Raw genomic sequence first — 18,714 nt, 5'->3', positions numbered from 1 at the left:
AGACAGATAAACAGACAGACAGATAAACAGACAGACAGACAGATAGATAGACAGACAAACAAACAGACAACTATGCTCTTGTTGCGTACAACTTACTTCAGTGCCTGGAGGTCCTAAGTCACCTGGCACACCTTGTGGACCGCTTGGTCCCTTTCACACAACCCATCAACATGATCATCTCAACACACATGCACACACATTTCAATAAATGTTACTGGAGGTCCGGGTGGTCCCTGTGGTCCGGCAGGTCCCTGTGGTCCATCACCACCGTCTGGTCCAACTTTCCCTGGGTTACCTTGTTGACCAGGCTTACCTTCCGCTCCCTGTAAAACAAGACAAGATGAGCTACTAATTGACACCAAATGACACACAGCAGACGTTGCTTTGAGTCAATGTGTGTATGTTAAAATATAGATAAATATACAAAAACAAATAAACAGACAAATGAACAGACGGACAAACAGACAGACAGACAAACAGACAAACAGACAACAAACAGACAGACAGACAAACAGACAAACAGACAACAAACAGACAGACAAACAGACAGACAGACAAACACAGTAATACAACAGTTAACACTTGAGAAACTCAGTTGCATACACAGACTACATACACATGCACACTCATTTCTGTTTCAGTAAAATATTTGATACGACAGACTCTTAGTTGAAACCCTGTACTATATCATAGTTGAATTACACACTTTACTAGGACTAACGACTTGTCAGTACACGTTGAAGTACATAACGTACAATCACTAAACCACAATGTTACATGCAATGTTCACACACACACACACACACACACACACACACACACACACACACACACACACACACACACACGTGCACACACACACGTGCACACACACAGCAATTATATGCACATTACAACTGACTCACCTCTACACCTGGTTCTCCCTTAGGTCCTGTAGGTCCTGGTTCACCTTTTGCTCCTTGGTTGCCTGGAAGTCCATCTTCACCGTTATTTCCTGGAACTCCAGGTGCTCCTGACCCTCCTTCTGGGCCTGGACCACCTTGGTCTCCTTTGTTTCCTGGGGATCCTGCTGTTCCTGGCCGTCCAGGTGGTCCGGTAAATCCTCTGTCTCCAGTGTTTCCTTTAGTGCCATCATCACCACGGAATCCAGGTTGACCTCTCTCCCCCTTATTTCCGTCGGTACCTGAAATAAAGATTGAGATATTTGTTGACGAGAAAAAAATGAATATGGAAATAGACCAACAAATAAAAACAAACAAATAGAAGTGATTGACAAACACATTAAAAAAAACATTTGACAAACAGAAAGACAGACAAACATGCAAACACACAGATAAACAAACAGACAGACAAACAGACGGACATACAAACAGACAGACAAACAGACAGACAGGCAGACAAACAGACAGACAAACAGACAGACAAACAGACAGACAAACAGACAGACAAACAGGCAGACAAACAGACAGACAAACAGACAGACAAACAGACAAACAAACAGACAGACAAACAGACAGACAAACAGGCAGACAAACAGACAGACAAACAGACAAACAAACAGACAGACAAACAAACAAACAAACAGACAAACAAACAGACAGACATGCAAACACACAGATAAACAAACAGACAGACAGACAAACAGAAAGACATACAAACAAACAGAAAGACAGACAAACAAACAGACAAACAGCCAAACAAACAGACAAACAAACAAACAGAAAGACAAGCAAACAAACAGACAAACAGACATGCAAACACTCACACAAACAAACAGACAAACAAACAGACAAACAAACAGACAAACAAACAGACAAACAAACAGACAGACAAACAAACAAACAAACAGACAAACAGACAGACAAACAACAGAAAGACAGACAAACAAACAGACAAACAGACAAACAAACAGACATACAAACACTTACACAAACAAACAGACAGACAAACAGACAAACAGACAAACAAACAGACAGACAAACAGACAGACAAACAGACAGACATGCAAACAGAGCAACAAACAAACAGACAAACACAGCAATTAAAAATTCAAACAAACAGACAAATAACGTTACCTCTTCTTCCCTGAAGACCAGGTTGTCCTCGATCGCCCTTCTCACCCGGTGCACCATTTACACCATCATCACCGTCACTGCCCTAATAATCAAACACATTCACACAACCGCACACGAGCAAACACACAACAGGCTCCTACCGGTTCTCCCTTGGCTCCCTTTGCTCCATCATTACCTGTAGCGCCATCTAATCCCTAGAAATGTAGATCGTATGTTTCGTTACTCGTAATTTGTGTGATGTAGTCTCGTTGCTATACCACAGCACCATCGCGGCCAGGAACACCAGATGAACCAGCAGGACCTCTGATGCCACGTTCTCCCTTGATTCCACCAGAACCGTCAGAACCAGCCGGACCCGGTGCTCCCTATAACATGAAAGTTTCTCGGAATGAAGAGACACAAAGCAACGACCGACAAACAAGAGAAATCACCATACAGACGGACATCACGGAAGTAAAATAAAATAAACAGACAGACATGCAAACAAGTGACAAACAAATAAAGAAAGAAACACATTGTGTTGAATCACTTACGCGATTTCCAGGAGATCCTTGGGGTCCCTGTGGACCTGCGGGTCCTTGGTCTCCCTTCTGTCCAGCAGGTCCAGGTGCTCCAATTGGTCCAGCTGGACCAGGAAGTCCCTAAAAAGCAACCTACAAGCACATCACACAAAGAAACTACTCGTGTCTGTATTTACGGCGATTCCACGAGCGCCAGGGCCGCCATCTTGGCCGGGTGTTCCATCTCGTCCAGGTTGACCATCTTTACCACTAAGTCCGTCCCGACCAGGTACTCCCTATACAAGACAAGAGAATTGACATACGAGAAAAATTAATTCAAACTGAAATAGTTGACATACTCTTTGTCCGTTTACACCAGGCTTGCCGTCTTGTGCGTTTCTTCCCTGTCGACAAAATTGGATAGAAAAGTTAGATTCATCAGACGTGCTATCAGTTAGAGACGTTTGAATGGATGAAGTGAAGAGAGCAGAGAATAGAGAAATATGCACACAAGTGGTGTACACAGAGGTGTATGTGCAATGAACAAACAAAATGGAGAGTATAGGAATGGATACATTAAGTGTAGCACACATGCTCACACACATGCTCGTGCGCACACACACACACACACACACACACACACACACAAGTAGACCAACAAACAGTCAAACACTAAAAGCGTCAACTGACAGGGTTGCCTCTTCCTCCCGTCAATCCAATTTCACCACGATCACCTTTAGAGCCCTACAACACACATTCATTTCACATTTCAAAGTGCACACACACACACACACACACACACACACACACACACACACACACACACACACAACACACCTTTGGTCCTTGACCACCATTCACTCCATCTCTACCAGGGTTGCCAGCTGGACCCTAGACCATGCAAAATACAAATTGCTCACACACTTCATTGCAAACCATCACTATGCACCCAATTAGTTACCTACCTTGGGACCAACTGGACCTTGTTCACCTGTTGCTCCAGTGAAACCACGTTTGCCTTGTCGTCCTCTCTCGCCAGCTGGTCCAGCAGGTCCTGGCGGACCAACAGCACCATTTATACCAGGACCGCCTTGTGAACCTTTTGCTCCCATCACGCCAGGATAACCACGTTCTCCGCGTTCACCATCAGTACCAGGTTGACCAATAGGTCCCTACGTATGACAAAAAATTACATTGTTGGAAAGATTGGTGTGATTGGACTTACTCTTGCTCCCACAGCTCCGGTTTGCCCGGTTACGCCACGAGATCCAGGTGGTCCCTAGATGACATTGAAAATTATAATTAACAATTGCTCAATGTATTAGAAGACTGCATATCTCCATACACTAGACTGTTGTATTGGAGGGATGCATTTTGCAATACACTAGACTCTTGTATTGGAGGGATGCATCTCAATACACCAGACTATTGTATTGAAGGGATGCATCTCACAATACACTAGACTATCGTATTGAAGGGATGCATCTCAATAGACTATTGTATTAGAGAGCTGCATCTCACAATACACTAGACTATTGTATTGAAGGGATACATCTCAATACACTAGACTGTTGTATTGGAGGGATGCATCTCACAATACACTAGACTATTGTATTGAAGGGATGCATCTCAATAGACTATTGTATTAGAGAGCTGCATCTCACAATACACTAGACTATTGTATTGGAGGGATACATCTCAATACACTAGACTGTTGTATTGGAGGAATGCATCTCACAATACACTAGACTATTGTATTGGAGGGGTGCATCTCACAATACACTAGACTATTGTATTGAAGGGGTGCATCTCACAATACACTAGACTGTTGTATTGGAGGGATGCATCTCACAATACACTAGACTATTGTATTGGAGAGGTGCATCTCACAATACATTAGACTATTGTATTGGAAGGATGCATCTCACAATACACTAGACTATTGTATTGCAGAGATGCATATCTCAAATACATCCGATTCCTGTCATTGTGGAGTGACTACTGTAGCGGAAATCTTACCATACGTCCCGGCTCACCAGATGAACCAGAACTTCCAGGGTTTCCCTATAACACAAAACAAACTATAACACAACTAAACAGCCATTATAATACTCGCCATACATCTTTTCCATCTCTTCCTTGCGATCCATCTGACCCCTTGTTACCAGAAGGTCCCTAACCCAAAAAATATATATAACTAACTTTCAATACAAGTCGTGTTGCTGCAGACACTCACAACTTCTCCTCTCGCTCCTGCCACGCCAGTTGCACCTCGATCTCCCTAGCAGACAATCCGACAAGAATCAGAGACAATGAAGTTGTGTGACTTGCACGACTAGCTCACCTTCAATCCTTGTAAACCCATTGGTCCGGGCGCGCCACGACCTCCTTGTGGGCCAGGCATACCCTGGGGTCCACGAGGTCCATCCTTTCCATTTGCTCCCTGTACACGACACAGTGACTCGCAATCGTAGTATGATGTGTGAGAAGGTGCTGGCTTACTGGAGATCCTGTTTGTCCGTTTCGGCCGGTTTCACCTCTCGCTCCCGGTGCACCCTGCACGTCATTGCATCATAACGTTTGTGATAGAGAGTGATTATCATACATAGAAGTAAAGGCAGGCAAGCAGACAGACAGACAGACAAACAGACAGATAGACAGGCAGGCAAGCAGGCAGGCAAGCAGGCAAGCAGACAAACAGACAGGATAGAGATGATCAAGCGTGCAAAAACGTGATAACAAACAAAGAGCTACACGTACAGGTTGGCCTGGTGGTCCCTGTGGTCCAGTTTCTCCCCGTTGTCCTTTAGTTCCATCCATTCCAGGCGTTCCAGGTACTCCATCAACACCACGTGCTCCCTGACAATAGAAACATCACTGACGACGTCACAAGAGGTAACCACACATGCTTCAGGTGTCTCACCATTGGTCCTTTCTGGCCAGCAGGTCCAGGCAAGCCTTCACGTCCTGGGGGACCCTAAAGATGCAGTCATCACATGCTCAACTGTTAAACAAAATTTCATGCACAATGATGGACACATGGTAAACAAGCAAACAAACAATGAGATAAAAACCAGACAGACAAATAGACAGACAAACAGACTGAAAAACTGATGGACAAAAACACTAAGAATGCATGAAAAGAAAAGCAAAAAATTGACATGCAGGAACCAAATGGCATAACTTACCTTCTGTCCTGATGATCCAGGAGGGCCGGGTGGTCCAGCTTCACCGGTTTGTCCCTGTTAGACAATCGACAGTCAATCAACAATGCATTCAATAACTACTGTATTAGAGGGATGCATCTCTCAATACACTAGACTATTGTATTGGAGGGATGCATCTCACAATACACTAGACTATTGTATTGGAGCACCATATTTCAAACACTTACCAAAGTTCCAGGTTTTCCTGCTGGACCTGGAGGTCCGACTACTCCTGTAAGTCCCTAAAAGTATATAAAGTATACGTCAGACACGAGAAAATTAACAACGAATATTGTACATACAGGGGGTCCAGGTGTTCCTTGTGGTCCAAGAGCACCTTGTCTGCCGGGGTCGCCCTAGAGCAAGATGTAAACGATAGAAACACACTGGTAGTCAATAATACCACAAACAAGCAGACAGCTATACAAACTAACTAATGAGACAAACAAACAGACAGACAGACAGACAGACAGGCGGACAAACAGACAAACAGACAAACATACAAATATACATACACACATACATACATACATACATACATACATACAAACTACACAAACACAAATAGACATTATCACGTACTGCTCTGCCAGTTTGTCCTCTAGGTCCTGGAGGTCCGGGTGGTCCCTACAACAATCACAACTCACCATCACTGCAATTCAATTACTCAGAAGAGACACCATACCATAGGTCCAGGAGCGCCAACTCCGCCACCAACAGGTCCTTTTCCATCCTACAGGCAAAACAACACATTCCAACCTACCACTATCCAACACAACATGATTTTTCTAACGCCGCCTATAAATCCATCACCACCAACTCCAGGGGGTCCAGGGGGTCCAGCCGGTCCCTGAACAAAACCAAAGTAAACACACGGCAAAAAATCTTTGAATGCAACTCAAATAACCTGAGAACCACTGTCTCCTTTATCCCCTTTTTCGCCAGGAGGTCCAACGAGAGGGTCAACAGCTATATACAGAAACACATTTCATCACGCCACATGAACGTTTTACATTGCAACTGCAAGTGTCTGTCTGTCTGTCTGTCTGTCTGTCAAATAAAACACATACATTTGTCTATCATACACAAGCAAAAGGAAGAGGATACTCTGCAAATGTCATCAACCTACTGGCATGTATAACAAACGAACACCACTAAAAGAGTGGTCAATCAGCCTGCTGTCTGTCTGTCTGTCCGTCTGCCTGCCCGGCCTGTTTGTTTTTTGTCTGTCTACAGGATCACTACACTAACCAGCCAACTGGTTGGTCAGCCAATCATTCCAGTGGTATGCTTAGCCATCACCATCCATCCACGTGTCTACCCACTTTATCAGCCTGCCTCTCCACCTGTTTACTCGCCTACTCAGTCACTCTACCAGGCTGCAATCCACCTATCTGCTCATCTACTCACTCGCTCGTCAAGCCTACCTGTCTTGTCCACGTGCCTGCCTGCCTGTCGATCTGTCTACCTACCCACCTGTTTGTCAGCCTGTCTGTCTGTCCACGTACACACCAGCAGACCTCATCCGATCTCCTCACAGAGCGCGACGCACACACGAAAACGAAAGCGCAAAAGCAAAGCACAAAATGCCGTAGCAGCAACTAACGTGCGCTACGCCCAACCACTCAAAACCCGACCGGAAGCCGCAACAGGGTTCTACAAAGTAGCACTGTCGTGAAGTGTGCGCCGTCTTGTGCAAAGCTGAGACATGCCCTCACATCACATTGTAGCCAATGGATGAAGAGTAGGAGAGGTCTGCGAGTTAATCGAATTTGAACATTCAACAAAAGAAATTATAGGCATGAATGGAAGTACGAGTATTGCACACACAGAGAATGACAACGAGATGAATTTTGCACAGACAAAACATGCACGCTCACTTTGCGCTCTCGAAGTGAGCACCAGAGCTCCAAACAAAGCTAACAGTTGAATATATGACATCTTTGTATAATGTTTGGCACGCAAGCTGCAAACACAAATGCACAACAGTTGAGTCACAAAGCAGAGTAAAAGAACAATGAAGACTGCAGAGACGAGCGTCCGAGCTGCAGACCGATTAGGCCAGCCCACGAATCCGCACGACACCTCGACTTGCAGTCGGATAGCAGAGCTCTCTGCAAGGTGCAAACACTGCAACGTCAAGAGGCAGCGACTGGGTGCACTATGCACGCGCGACGAGCTGCAGTCGTGCTCAACCCTTGCAGCATTGTGACACACATGAACAATGGGAGTGCATGTGTAACCCGATCTGCAGCAGCAGGGCTTCCTTCCCTACCTGAAACCGGTCGACTTCCAACTTCACAAGAGCACCAGAAGTTAAGACGAGTCAGGCGACTATGCAGACCTCCTGCTCGTTCAAAGCTGAGTTCACTCTCTGAAACCGCCTGCAGACCCAGGGGCACGACAAAGAGCTGTGGCTTGCGCGCTATAGAGAGGCTGCGAATGGGGCGGGGGCTGTGATTGACAGCTTGATGGCGGCAACATGGTTGCAACAATAGAGTTTTTATTAGATTAGAGATGAATAATAGGTGAATGGCAAGTCCAGCTATAGGCGTGTCACGTGACCACGATCAACGCTTTCCAGACGCCTGCGTGGCTGAGATCGACGATGTGATACGTCCAGTGACGTGAAATTCAATTAGAAAGCGATGCCTGCTCGACGGTGAGCTTGCAAGGAAAGATTTCGCGTCGAATTCGTTTCTTTCAAAGGCGGCACGTGCTCGGCGCGTTGTCATCGCGGCATTTCCGTTTGTTCAACAAGTTGTCACGTGAAAAGCACGTGATATGGACAGCAGCGATCATGAATGAATATGGAAACGAGAGCTACGGAGCTATGCTTGCGGGATGTGCAACATGTTTTGCGTCGGCGGATTTTCGACTCGAATAACATGTTTCCTAGCCATCTTGTGAAGCAGAAAGAGTGCGAAGTTTTAGTCACGTGACCGCGAGTAGATGACGTTGACACGATTTTTAGAGAACTTGTTGGTGTCGTGCGACGAGCTGTCAAGTTTGCAGAGAGTGCTTCCGTGCTTGTGCTTGGTCCTCGAGGCAGCGGAAAGTCTCTGGTGTGTGTTGTCTGTTTGTCTGTGTTTGCGTCTGTCCAACAGGTTGCTTCTCTGGTTTTAGCCAATTTGTAAGTTTGGAGGTCTGTCCTGTTTGGTTTGACTCATTGTGTTGTTTCGGTGTGTGTGTGTGTCTGTGTCTGTGTCTGTGTCTGTCTGTGTCTGTGTGTGTGTGTGTGTGTGTCTGTGTCTGTGTGTGTCTGTGTCTGTGTCTGTGTGTGTCTGTGTCTGTGGCTGTGTCTGTGTCTGTGTCTGTGTGCGTGTGTGTCTGTATCAGTGTCTGTGTCTGTATCAGTGTCTGTGTCTGTGTCAGTCTCTGTGGCTGTGTCTGTGTCTGTGTGTCACTGTGAGTGTGCATGTGTGATTAATTAACTCGATTTTTGTTTGTTGTTTGTGTTTCTCACATTTGCTCGTCAGCTTTGCAAGTCTCTATATCCAATCCTCATGTTGAACTAGATTGTGAAGAAAGCACTCGATGAACTGAAATCAGACAGTGAAACGGCAGACTGTTTTATCAACATCTACCTGAATGGTACAGTAACACTCTACTTTACTGTTGAATGGTACATATTCATTTCTGTCTGTTCGTCTGTCTGTCTCTCTCTGTGTTTATTTGTCTGTTTGTTTGTCTGTCTATTTGTCTGTCTGTCTGTCTGTTTGTCTGTCTGTCAATACATATATTTCTTATATCTGTTTGTCTGTCTGTCTGTCTATCTGTCTGTTTGCCTGTCTGTCTGTCTATCTGTCTGTCTGCCTGTCTGTCTGTCTATCTGTTTGTCCGTCTGCAGAGGACGTTGTAGATGGCGATTCTACTGTTACCAAAAAGAATGACAATCAAAACTCTCGCATTGGTTGTATGTGCATGTTGTTGATATTAACAATGATTTTAGTTACATGCCACTTTGTGTGCACCATCGGGCTTGTCACCATTTCTGTAGGTATTTGGCTTACGCAGGTGGAGGTCAATCAGTGTGTATATCGGGATGCTCTTACACATCTGGTTCTTGCTATTGTTGGTCTCAAATTCTAACTTCTGTTGCTGTATTGTGTGTGTCCATACTTACATCTATGATCACACTTGTCACACCTACTTTGTCTCCCACCTCACCACCCCTGCTTTTTCTTCTACTTTCTTTGTCTCGTCTCGCTTTCCACCCCCGTATTTCTGCACCTCTCTCTGACAATTGTATGTGATTGAGACGCAACGCATTTGAATTGAATAGGAGGAGACAACAGATATGTGTGTGTGTGTGTGTGTGTGTGTGTGTGTGTGTGTGTGTGTGTGTGTGTGTGTGTGTGTGTGTGTGTGTGTGTGTGTGTGTGTTTATGTTTGTGTGTGCGTACATGTGTGTGTGTGTGTGTTTATGTTTGTGTGTGCGTACATGCATGTGTGTGTGTTTATGTTTGTGTGTGCGTGCATGTGTGTGTGTGTGTGTGTGTGTGTGTGTGTGTGTGTGTGTGTTTATGTTTGTGTGTGCGTACATGTGTGTGTGTGTTTATGTTTGTGTGTGCGTACATGCATGTGTGTGTGTTTATGTTTGTGTGTGCGTGCATGTGTGTGTGTGTGTGTGTGTGTGTGTGTGTGTGTGTGTTTATGTTTGTGTGTGCGTACATGCATGTGTGTGTGTTTATGTTTGTGTGTGCGTGCATGCATGTGTGTGTGTGTGTGTGTGTGTGTGTGTGTGTGTGTGTGTGTGTTTATGTTTATGTGTGCGTGCATGCTTGTGTGTGTGTGTGTGTGTGTGTGTGTGTGTGTGTGTGTGTGTGTGTGTGTGTGTGTGTGTGTGTGTGGGTGTGTGTGTGTGTGTGTGATGACTTCCATTTCTAAGGTGCTGTGCAGACTAGAGATGTTCTGGCTCTGAAGGAGATAGCAATACAACTGAGTCTTGTTTCAGAGCTTGAAGCATGTTATGTGGTGAGTGACCAACACAACGCTGCGTACTCATTATTTACTTTGTAATCCACACTTTATTAAGAACTCATTCCGAGACGCTTTCTCATTTTTGTTGGAAACGTTGAGATCAGGTAGGACAGAAGCAACTTGTGTGTGTGTTTGTGTGTGTGTGTGTGTGTGTGTGTGTGTGTGTGTGTGCGCGCGCGCGCGCGTGTGCACGTGCGCATGTGTGTGTCACTGTGCCTGTGCACCTGTGCACGTGCATGTGTTTGTTTGTTTGTTTGTAGCACAAAGGCTATTGTTTCTACTCTATTGCTGTGTGACTGTTTCTGTGTGTTGGATCTTAGGCAGCAAGGAGAGCAAAGCAATTATTTTTGTGTTGGACGAGTTTGACAGATTTGCTCAAGACAGAAGCCAGAAGCTACTGTATAGTCTCTTGGAGCAGACGCAATCTGTAAACGTTCCAGTAGCTGTTGTTGGAATTACCTGCAGGCTTGTAAGTTGAAAAGTGACATTGAAATAGATACAATAGATTTGTTAATTAACTATTAGTCTTCTAGTGTATTGTGAGATGCATCCCTCCAATACAATAGTCTAGTGTATTGTGAGATACGTCCCTCCAATACAATAGTCTAATCTATTGTGAGATGCATCCCTCCAATACAATTTTAATATTTCCATCTGACATCATTTCTACTGCACAAAGGCCTGACATGTTGATTTGGAATAATCATACACTCATTTTATGTCATAGAACTAACAATCCCTTTTGAAACAAACTTTTTTGATGCATATAAAAGAAAATCGGAACGGTTATACAGACTTGATCATGACCATTCAATCAAAGGCTTCACTTGTAACCAACTCAACATTTAAATTGGATCTAGAGGCTTTATTGATGCACCAAGTCTTCTCCCCTTCCTTGATGTCATCTCTATTCCTCAAAGTCATTGACATCAACTGTTGTACCATCATAAAAGCGACTATTGAAGAATCGTTTATAGTATGGCTACCCAGAAACAATCAGATTCTCTAGTTCTGTTTATTGTAGTCTAGTTATTTTAGTCATATGGTACTTGATAGAGCTTGGACTATTACTTATTTGGCGCCGCATTATTGTTAAGTGCAATGGCCATGTAGTAGTGAGTTGCTCCTCATTTGTCAAATAGATGAGTTCAAACGTGTATTGTGAGATGCATCCCTCCAATACAATAGTCTAGTGTATTGTGAGATGCATCCCTCCAATACAATAGTCTAGTATTGTCATATGCATCCTTCCAATACAGTAGTCTAGTGTACATTGTGAGATGCATCCCTCCAATACAATAGTCTAGTGTATTGTGAGATGCATCCCTCCAATACAATAGTCTAGTGTATTGTGTGATGCATCCCTCCAATACAATAGTCTAGTATTGTCATATGCATCCTTCCAATACAGTAGTCTAGTGTACATTGTGAGATGCATCCCTCCAATACGATAGTCTAGTATTGTAAGATGCATCCCTCCAATTCAATAGTCTAATGTACATTAGGAGATGCATTTCTCCAATACAATAGACTAAATAACTGAGAGATGCATTTCTTTTTATACAAGAGTAGAACACGCGAATGTACTCTGCCAATTTCACTGTCTTTGTGTGTACAGGATGTTATTGAACTGTTAGAGAAAAGAGTCAAATCTCGTTTCTCTCACCAGCAGATCAGCCTCTTTGATGGCTTTTCCTTTCAAGACTACACACAAATGTTCAAGTCTGTATCTCTAAACTAAAATTTTCATTCATCAACGTTCTAACAGTCAGTTATGCAGCAACTTACTGGAATTGACTGATGAGTTTCCTCACAGTGAATTTGCTTCTCAATGGAACAACAGTGTCAAGGTATTAATAGCAAGGCCATCAATAAATGACCAACTGCTGTGCTTGTTTCATTGCAAGAATTTCGAAATCCTGACTAAAGGACGACATGTGCTAACTTGATTTGGTTTTGCTGTTTCAGAAACTTCAAGAAAACCCCGAGGTTATTCGCATTCTACAGAATCAGTACGACTTGTCAAGAGATCTTAGAAGTCTTCAACGATTGCTGGTAAGTCATAGATTAGTTGCTCTGAAGATATTGATAGGCACACATGCTGATTGACGAACAGACAGAAATGATGAGATTGTGTGAGGTCACTATCCGTATTTATATGAAATCAGTTGGTGTAGCAAATGTGTGTTGGTTACAATTTGTGAAATGGTATGCTTTACGACAGAGACAGGCGGATAGACAGACAGATAGACAGATGGATAGACAGACAGACAGACAGATGGACAGATAGACAGACCGACAGACAGACAGATGGACAGATGGACAGACAGACAGACAAAGAGATAACAGACTAAGTGGCTAATTTTCTAGGCAATACCGTGTGGGAAGGTAACAGTTGGCCATCCATTTATTGAAGCTTCAGACTTGCAAGAGTCTGCTGGTATCACGACATTGGACACAAGAATATTAGATATCAATGGTATGTTTTAATTAGAAATACAATAGTGTAGTGTATTGTGAGATGCATTTCTCCAATACAATAGTCCAGTGTATTGTGAGATGCATCCTCTAATACAATAGTTTAGTGTATTGTGAGATGCATCCCTCCAATACAATAGTCTAGTGTATTTAAAGGAGAACTCTCACCAAATACTGAAACTTGTTAAAAGAAAGATACAAGGCCTGGTATATTCCTGCAGGAAACCTACGGTCCAGACAGCCACAGAAGCAGAGAATCGGCAACTAGTTGTTCAGACAATTCCCCGTATGTACACAAAGTCTTACTCTCTCGAAGCAACTACTTTAGGTTTAACCATACCAAGTGCTCCTAACACACCCAAAATTCAGCGAGACATGATCTATGAGCTAATCCAAGAAGGGTCTCCTTCTGAGGTTGTATTGCCACAGTCGATACTTGCGTGATAACTTTGGGGTTCCAGTTTGCTTTAGTCAATAAATCACAACTTCCCACCATATGTCTGACAATCCTTACCTTGAAATGTGCACAGATATCGGTCTTCCTTGCTAACCAACAATCAGAGGTATGCATACACCACATACGGGTACTAAACACGCCTACGCAAGTAATTTCAATGCTTTATTTCTTCGTTACAGTAAACTTCTGCAGTAAACGGTTGCAAAGGGTTGTGTCATGAAGTGACAGCTTTCATCTGAGAGATAGTTGATTTTGGTGGGAGTTCTCCTTTGATTAAGATGCATCCCTCCAATACAATAGTCTAGTGTATTGTGAGATGCATCCAATACAATAGTCTAGTGTATTGTAAGATGCATCCCTCCAATACAGTAGTCTAGTGTATTGTGAGATGCATCCCTCCAATACAATAGTCTAGTGTATTTAAGATGCATCCCTCCAATGCAATAGTCTAGTGTATTGTGAGATGCATCCAATACAATAGTCATTAGTGACCGATGCTGCTTTAGGCCTGTCTGTCTTGGAGCTTTGTCTTCTGATTGCAATGGCTCATTTGACTGAGAAATTAGATGGCGAGCCATTCAATGGTGAAATGATTTATCAAGGTGAGTTCATGTTGGTTGCGCAGGAGGATGCTGAGACATGCTTACATGATTGTTGTGCGTCATCATTATATGCAGAATACAGAAAATTTGCGAGCAGGTCACAATCTATCGACTTCCTTACAAAGCCTGTTGCAATGCAGGTATGATTGTGTGTGTGTGTGTGTGTGTGTGTGTGTGTGTGTGTGTGTGTGTGTGTGTGTGCACATGTGTGTGTACATGTGTGTGTGCACATGTGTGTGTGTGCACATGTGTGTGTGTGTGCACATGTGTGTGTGTGTGCACGTGCACGTGTGTGTGTGTGTGTGTGTGTGTGTGTGTGTGTGTGCGTGTGTGTGTGTGTGTGTGCGTGTGTGTGCGTGCACATGTGTGTGTGTGTGCACGTGTGTGTGTGTGTGTGTGTGTGTGTGTATGTGTGTGTGTATGTACATGTGTGTACATGTGTGTGTGTGTGTGTGTGTGTGTGTGTGTGTGTGTGTGTGTGTGTGTGTGTGTGTGTGTGTGTGTGTGTGTGTGTGTGTGTGTGCTATTATCTGTCTGTTTGTTTGTGATTTTTTGCTTATCTTTGTCATCACATCTGCTGGTCTCTTTTTATTGTCTTAGTCATGTTTCAACAGCTTCTGCTTGCATTATTCAACAGGCATTACAAAGACTGATGGCTCTAGAACTGGTTCTATCTCCTAGATCACATGGAACTGCCAGTAGACGAGAGTTCTCTAATCTCATACTTGCCATGGACGTTGACCAATTACACGATGCCATCATGTCCTTCCCCAAATGTCCTACAGACGTACTCCATTGGGCAAAATCGGACTTATTTAGATAGCGATAGATCACAGTTGTACACACACACTAGAAATATAGAAAGTTGGTACCTTTCCTCTTTGAATAAAAAATGCAATTGCATTTTAGCAGATAAAATGTCATAGCTTGAATCGTTTGATATCAGTGTTGTGTAAGTTTGATATCAAAGAGTGTCTTAATTTTTTGTATTGGGTGCAGCTTCATACCACTGTAGAGACGGTTGCTCTAGCATGGCAAGGTCTAGGGTTGCGCAACTTTACTGAGCAAGCTGGGCAAGTCATCTCCGATACTCTCCCATGGCCACATGCATTTTGATGATGTCACACATACACCCACGTGACATATATGTTGCTAGAACTATTCTCTGTTGTTGTACTCGCGTGACTTACTTTCTTGTAGGGTGCGATATACATTCTGCGACGATTTGGGGTTCAGTTGGTTGCCCCCGGTGATACCCCGGAAGTCCTTGGCATCCCGCCAGTGTTAGGTTTATATGCATGACGTCATATCGTACAGGTTTTACCAGTTCTCTGAACGAGTTTCTTTCAAGCTCTGCGAGATGCTCTCAGCTCACATCCAGTTTAGTTCGCCCGCTGCTTGAGACGCAACAGTACTTGTCGTCGCGTTTTCCCTCATCGTCCGGCCTCAAACGGAAGACCAAACGGCATCACTCGTCGTCAAGCGGTTGCCAAGGTGAGGACACACCGTGAATGAAATTGTAGCAAACAAAACGCGTTTCCCGCCAACCGGTTTTCATGACACCGCTGCGTTTCTAACATGTTAGTCGCTCTTGCTAACTTCCCCATACTCTCTTTTTCCTTCCCTACTAGTGCTGTGATTCTGGCCGCGCCCTCCGCAGTTCGCACCACGCCTTCCGTCACTTCCGGTTGCTTGATCTTTCTCTTACCTTTCCCTGCAGATTCAGACATGACGCATGCGACGTCAAACGACACCCAATCACCACTAGACTTAGACGGAGCGGCAAAATCCGACGAAGTCTCCGTCTTCAAGGCGCTTTTTGAGAGAGAATCAACAGAGCGCATCAAAAGCCTCCTTCAAGGAGTCAACTCCCTCTGTCCCCCTCTTGTCATGGCTTGCCGTTACACGGCCCATAATATCGTCGACTTTCTGCTCAAGAAATTTCAGAGCAATCCAAAGCTTTTTGACTTGAATCAGATTGGCACGGTTCCCTCATTTCGCCAAGGGAAGGAAGTCCGGGGAGCCACTGCCCTGTGGGTGGCGGCCGCTGGAGGGTCTGTGGATATCGTCGACATGCTGCTGAGACTGGGAGCGAGCGTGAATAGGCCGACGGCGACGAAATCCACGCCGATAAGAGGAGCTGCCTTTTATGGACATTTGAAGGTAGGAGGAACGACATGTTGGAGGGATTCCGCGTCGCTTTCTTCGTTTGTCTGTCTGTCTTGGCGTGTTAATGCAGTGAGAGAGCTATGGGAAGGGCACACGATGTCTAGATCTAGCTGTTGATCTGTTGATGTTGATTGTTCTGTGTTGTCCATCTGCGTGTCTGTCTGTCTGTGTATAAGTTTGTTCATCTATCTGTTCACCAATCCCTTCGTCTGTTTATATTGTCTGTGTGTGTGTGTGTGTGCGTGCGCGTGCGCAGTGTGTGTGTGTGTGTGTGTGTGTGTGTGTGTGTGTGTGTGTGTGTGTGTGTGTGCGCGCATGCATCATGCAACCAGTTACGATTTTTTCAGGTTATGACGAGACTTCTTGAACAAGGAGCTGACGTTAATTTAGCAAACGTTGACGGTCAATCTCCGCTTCTCGTAGCATGCGCGATGGGTCACCTTCCAGTTGTCCAGTTCCTCATCTCACAAGGCGCTCAACGAGGCACCGACATCAGTGGCCTCTCAGAAATTCTAATGGCAGCCATTTATGGTCACAAAACCATCTTCGATTATCTCGTGAGTCTGCCAGACTGCAGCATACACGAGCACATCAACGGCTTGGAGCTCTTTGGTGCAACGCTGATTGACAACCACGATGACTACAACGGTGCACTGCGCTACTGGAGAGAGGCACTCGAACTGAGAGAAAAGCATGGAATCGCACCTCTGGAGTATCCCAATCATCCGGCATATCGCGGAGTGAAGATGCCGACGTCATCTGATCAGTTCGATTTGCTCTCTGTTGATCACAGGAGGATGGCTCTGTTGGCATTGTGTGTGAGAGAGAGGGTGATCGGGAAGTGTCACCCGTTCACGTCCCACTTTGTGAGATTCCGTGCGGCCGTGTATTGCGATCAGCATGACTACGAGCCGAGCAGCGCGTTGCTGCTGCAGTCACTGGAGTTACAGCATCACTCAACGACAGTTCCGTATTCTAATTTTGGTAAGTTGCTCATGGTTGGTTGTTTGTGTTTGTTTGTGTGTGTTTGTCTGTCCATAGATGTTCATCTATTTGTTTGTCTGTTTGTTGGTTTGTTTGTCTGTCTGTTTGTTTGTCTGTTTGTTGGTTTGTTTGTCTGTCTGTCTGTCTGTCCGTCTGTCATTTGTTTGTCTGTCTGTCTGTTTGTCCATTCACCTTACTGTTCCACCTGTTTCTCAAATTGTTTCCATCTCTTCGTCTTTAATTGATTTCTTGTCCTCAGACACGGTGAGCGAAGTGGTCAGTCAAGCAGAGCTTCTCTCTGACATGGTCTTCGATGGTTACAAACCAAACATCAGGCCTTTCCTTCAGTGGGCCATCGACGACATCCAGCAGTGCATGGAGAAGAACATTGACTACAGCCGCATGCTTTCCCTTTGCCTCTCATTCCTCGGCATTTGGCTGGAACTTGATCCTCCCAGTGTTGGAGCACTGACAGGAATCTTTGATGGAAGTAACATCGATCGCCGTCGTCTTGTACAATACCTTCTCCACCTTGAATCGAGCATGATGAATGCACCAGCTTCGACCCTCCTTCACCTTGCCTGCAACACAAAGACAACAGAAACGGGTCCGTACCCTCCCCACCGTTTCCCGTCCTTCAAGGTCGCCGAATATCTCATCCACTGTGGAGCGAAGCTAAACGCGTTGAATGCCGAACGTCAAATGCCTCTACATCTTATCGCATCGCACCAGAGCAGCCCAGCCAGTCAACCCATCATCCAGTGTCTGCTAGAGGCAGGAGCCTACATGCACGGGAGAGACGCCAAGGGCCGAACACCGTTGGACATTGCAAGGGACGATGACCAGAGGGGCAAGTGTACAATCGAACTTCAGTCGCGGTACATGCCAAACTTGACACTTGGAACATTGGCGGCGATGTCCGTCATCAAATATGGCCTTGACTATAGAGGACAAATTCCATGCAGTTTAGAGCGGTTTCTAGCTCTACACTGACTGTATATGTAATATGTAGTCAGAATCAGATAGAACGTTAAGCTAATCCATTAATTTTGTATAGAATTTGTTAACACACAGGCTGTAGCTAATGGTTTCATGTTGCAGCATGCCTCGGCTCTATTCGATATAAAACGGTGGCTCTCGGTGAGCTATGCTCTGACTGTAATGTGAGTTGCTGTTGTACATGAGAGATTAGCTGTGTGTGGTGAACACAATGTTTGTGTTCGAAACACTGTTTACACACACGCACACATGCACAGACGC

General features: G+C 44.7%; 3 protein-coding genes across 5 annotated transcripts in view; 2 read left to right on the top strand and 1 right to left on the bottom strand.

Annotated features, from left to right (window-relative positions):
• LOC134194809 (collagen alpha-1(I) chain-like) overlaps positions 1–8,208 on the bottom strand; it is a 17,416-nt gene extending 9,208 nt beyond the window's left edge. Inside the window, exons 1-29 of the mRNA XM_062663777.1 lie at positions 8,057–8,208; positions 7,662–7,747; positions 6,689–6,750; positions 6,575–6,631; positions 6,467–6,514; positions 6,364–6,408; positions 6,084–6,137; positions 5,970–6,023; positions 5,764–5,817; positions 5,499–5,552; positions 5,336–5,434; positions 5,078–5,131; positions 4,920–5,018; positions 4,812–4,856; positions 4,697–4,750; positions 4,595–4,639; positions 3,801–3,854; positions 3,541–3,747; positions 3,413–3,466; positions 3,266–3,319; positions 2,935–2,979; positions 2,773–2,871; positions 2,609–2,716; positions 2,333–2,440; positions 2,216–2,269; positions 2,076–2,157; positions 906–1,183; positions 216–323; positions 97–150 (exon numbers count right to left, since the gene is read on the bottom strand). Of these exons, the coding sequence (XP_062519761.1) occupies positions 97–150; positions 216–323; positions 906–1,183; positions 2,076–2,157; positions 2,216–2,269; positions 2,333–2,440; positions 2,609–2,716; positions 2,773–2,871; positions 2,935–2,979; positions 3,266–3,319; positions 3,413–3,466; positions 3,541–3,747; positions 3,801–3,854; positions 4,595–4,639; positions 4,697–4,750; positions 4,812–4,856; positions 4,920–5,018; positions 5,078–5,131; positions 5,336–5,434; positions 5,499–5,552; positions 5,764–5,817; positions 5,970–6,023; positions 6,084–6,137; positions 6,364–6,408; positions 6,467–6,514; positions 6,575–6,631; positions 6,689–6,750; positions 7,662–7,722 (2,190 nt within the window). The 5' untranslated portion in view covers positions 7,723–7,747; positions 8,057–8,208. The remainder of the gene's footprint in view (positions 1–96; positions 151–215; positions 324–905; positions 1,184–2,075; positions 2,158–2,215; positions 2,270–2,332; positions 2,441–2,608; positions 2,717–2,772; positions 2,872–2,934; positions 2,980–3,265; positions 3,320–3,412; positions 3,467–3,540; positions 3,748–3,800; positions 3,855–4,594; positions 4,640–4,696; positions 4,751–4,811; positions 4,857–4,919; positions 5,019–5,077; positions 5,132–5,335; positions 5,435–5,498; positions 5,553–5,763; positions 5,818–5,969; positions 6,024–6,083; positions 6,138–6,363; positions 6,409–6,466; positions 6,515–6,574; positions 6,632–6,688; positions 6,751–7,661; positions 7,748–8,056) is intronic.
• Positions 8,209–8,390: 182 nt separating this feature from the next.
• LOC134194715 (origin recognition complex subunit 4-like) lies at positions 8,391–15,289 on the top strand. 3 transcript variants are annotated; one of them, XM_062663661.1, is made up of 13 exons: positions 8,391–8,701; positions 8,756–8,846; positions 9,300–9,375; positions 10,673–10,758; positions 10,820–10,868; positions 11,085–11,233; positions 12,383–12,486; positions 12,545–12,614; positions 12,733–12,819; positions 13,135–13,243; positions 14,206–14,301; positions 14,377–14,441; positions 14,983–15,289. In XM_062663661.1, exons 1-13 carry the CDS (start codon positions 8,586–8,588, stop codon positions 15,001–15,003), a joined length of 1,119 nt encoding a protein of 372 aa, XP_062519645.1. In that variant the 5' UTR covers positions 8,391–8,585; the 3' UTR covers positions 15,004–15,289. The 3 variants fall into 3 exon arrangements, with proteins under 3 accessions (XP_062519645.1, XP_062519643.1, XP_062519644.1); XM_062663659.1 differs by having other exon boundaries at positions 14,939–15,289; XM_062663660.1 differs by having other exon boundaries at positions 14,902–15,117.
• A 28-nt stretch (positions 15,290–15,317) lies between these two features.
• LOC134194714 (protein fem-1 homolog C-like) lies at positions 15,318–18,616 on the top strand. Its single transcript, XM_062663658.1, has 4 exons — positions 15,318–15,795; positions 16,022–16,464; positions 16,818–17,454; positions 17,714–18,616. The coding sequence occupies exons 1-4, from the start codon at positions 15,600–15,602 to the stop codon at positions 18,445–18,447; spliced, it is 2,010 nt and encodes a 669-aa protein (XP_062519642.1). The 5' UTR covers positions 15,318–15,599; the 3' UTR covers positions 18,448–18,616.
• Positions 18,617–18,714: the final 98 nt, after the last annotated feature.

This window comes from Corticium candelabrum, chromosome 19 (genome assembly GCF_963422355.1).
Source record: "Corticium candelabrum chromosome 19, ooCorCand1.1, whole genome shotgun sequence".
NCBI lineage: Eukaryota > Metazoa > Porifera > Homoscleromorpha > Homosclerophorida > Plakinidae > Corticium > Corticium candelabrum.
This window is presented reverse-complemented; position numbering and strand designations above follow the sequence as displayed.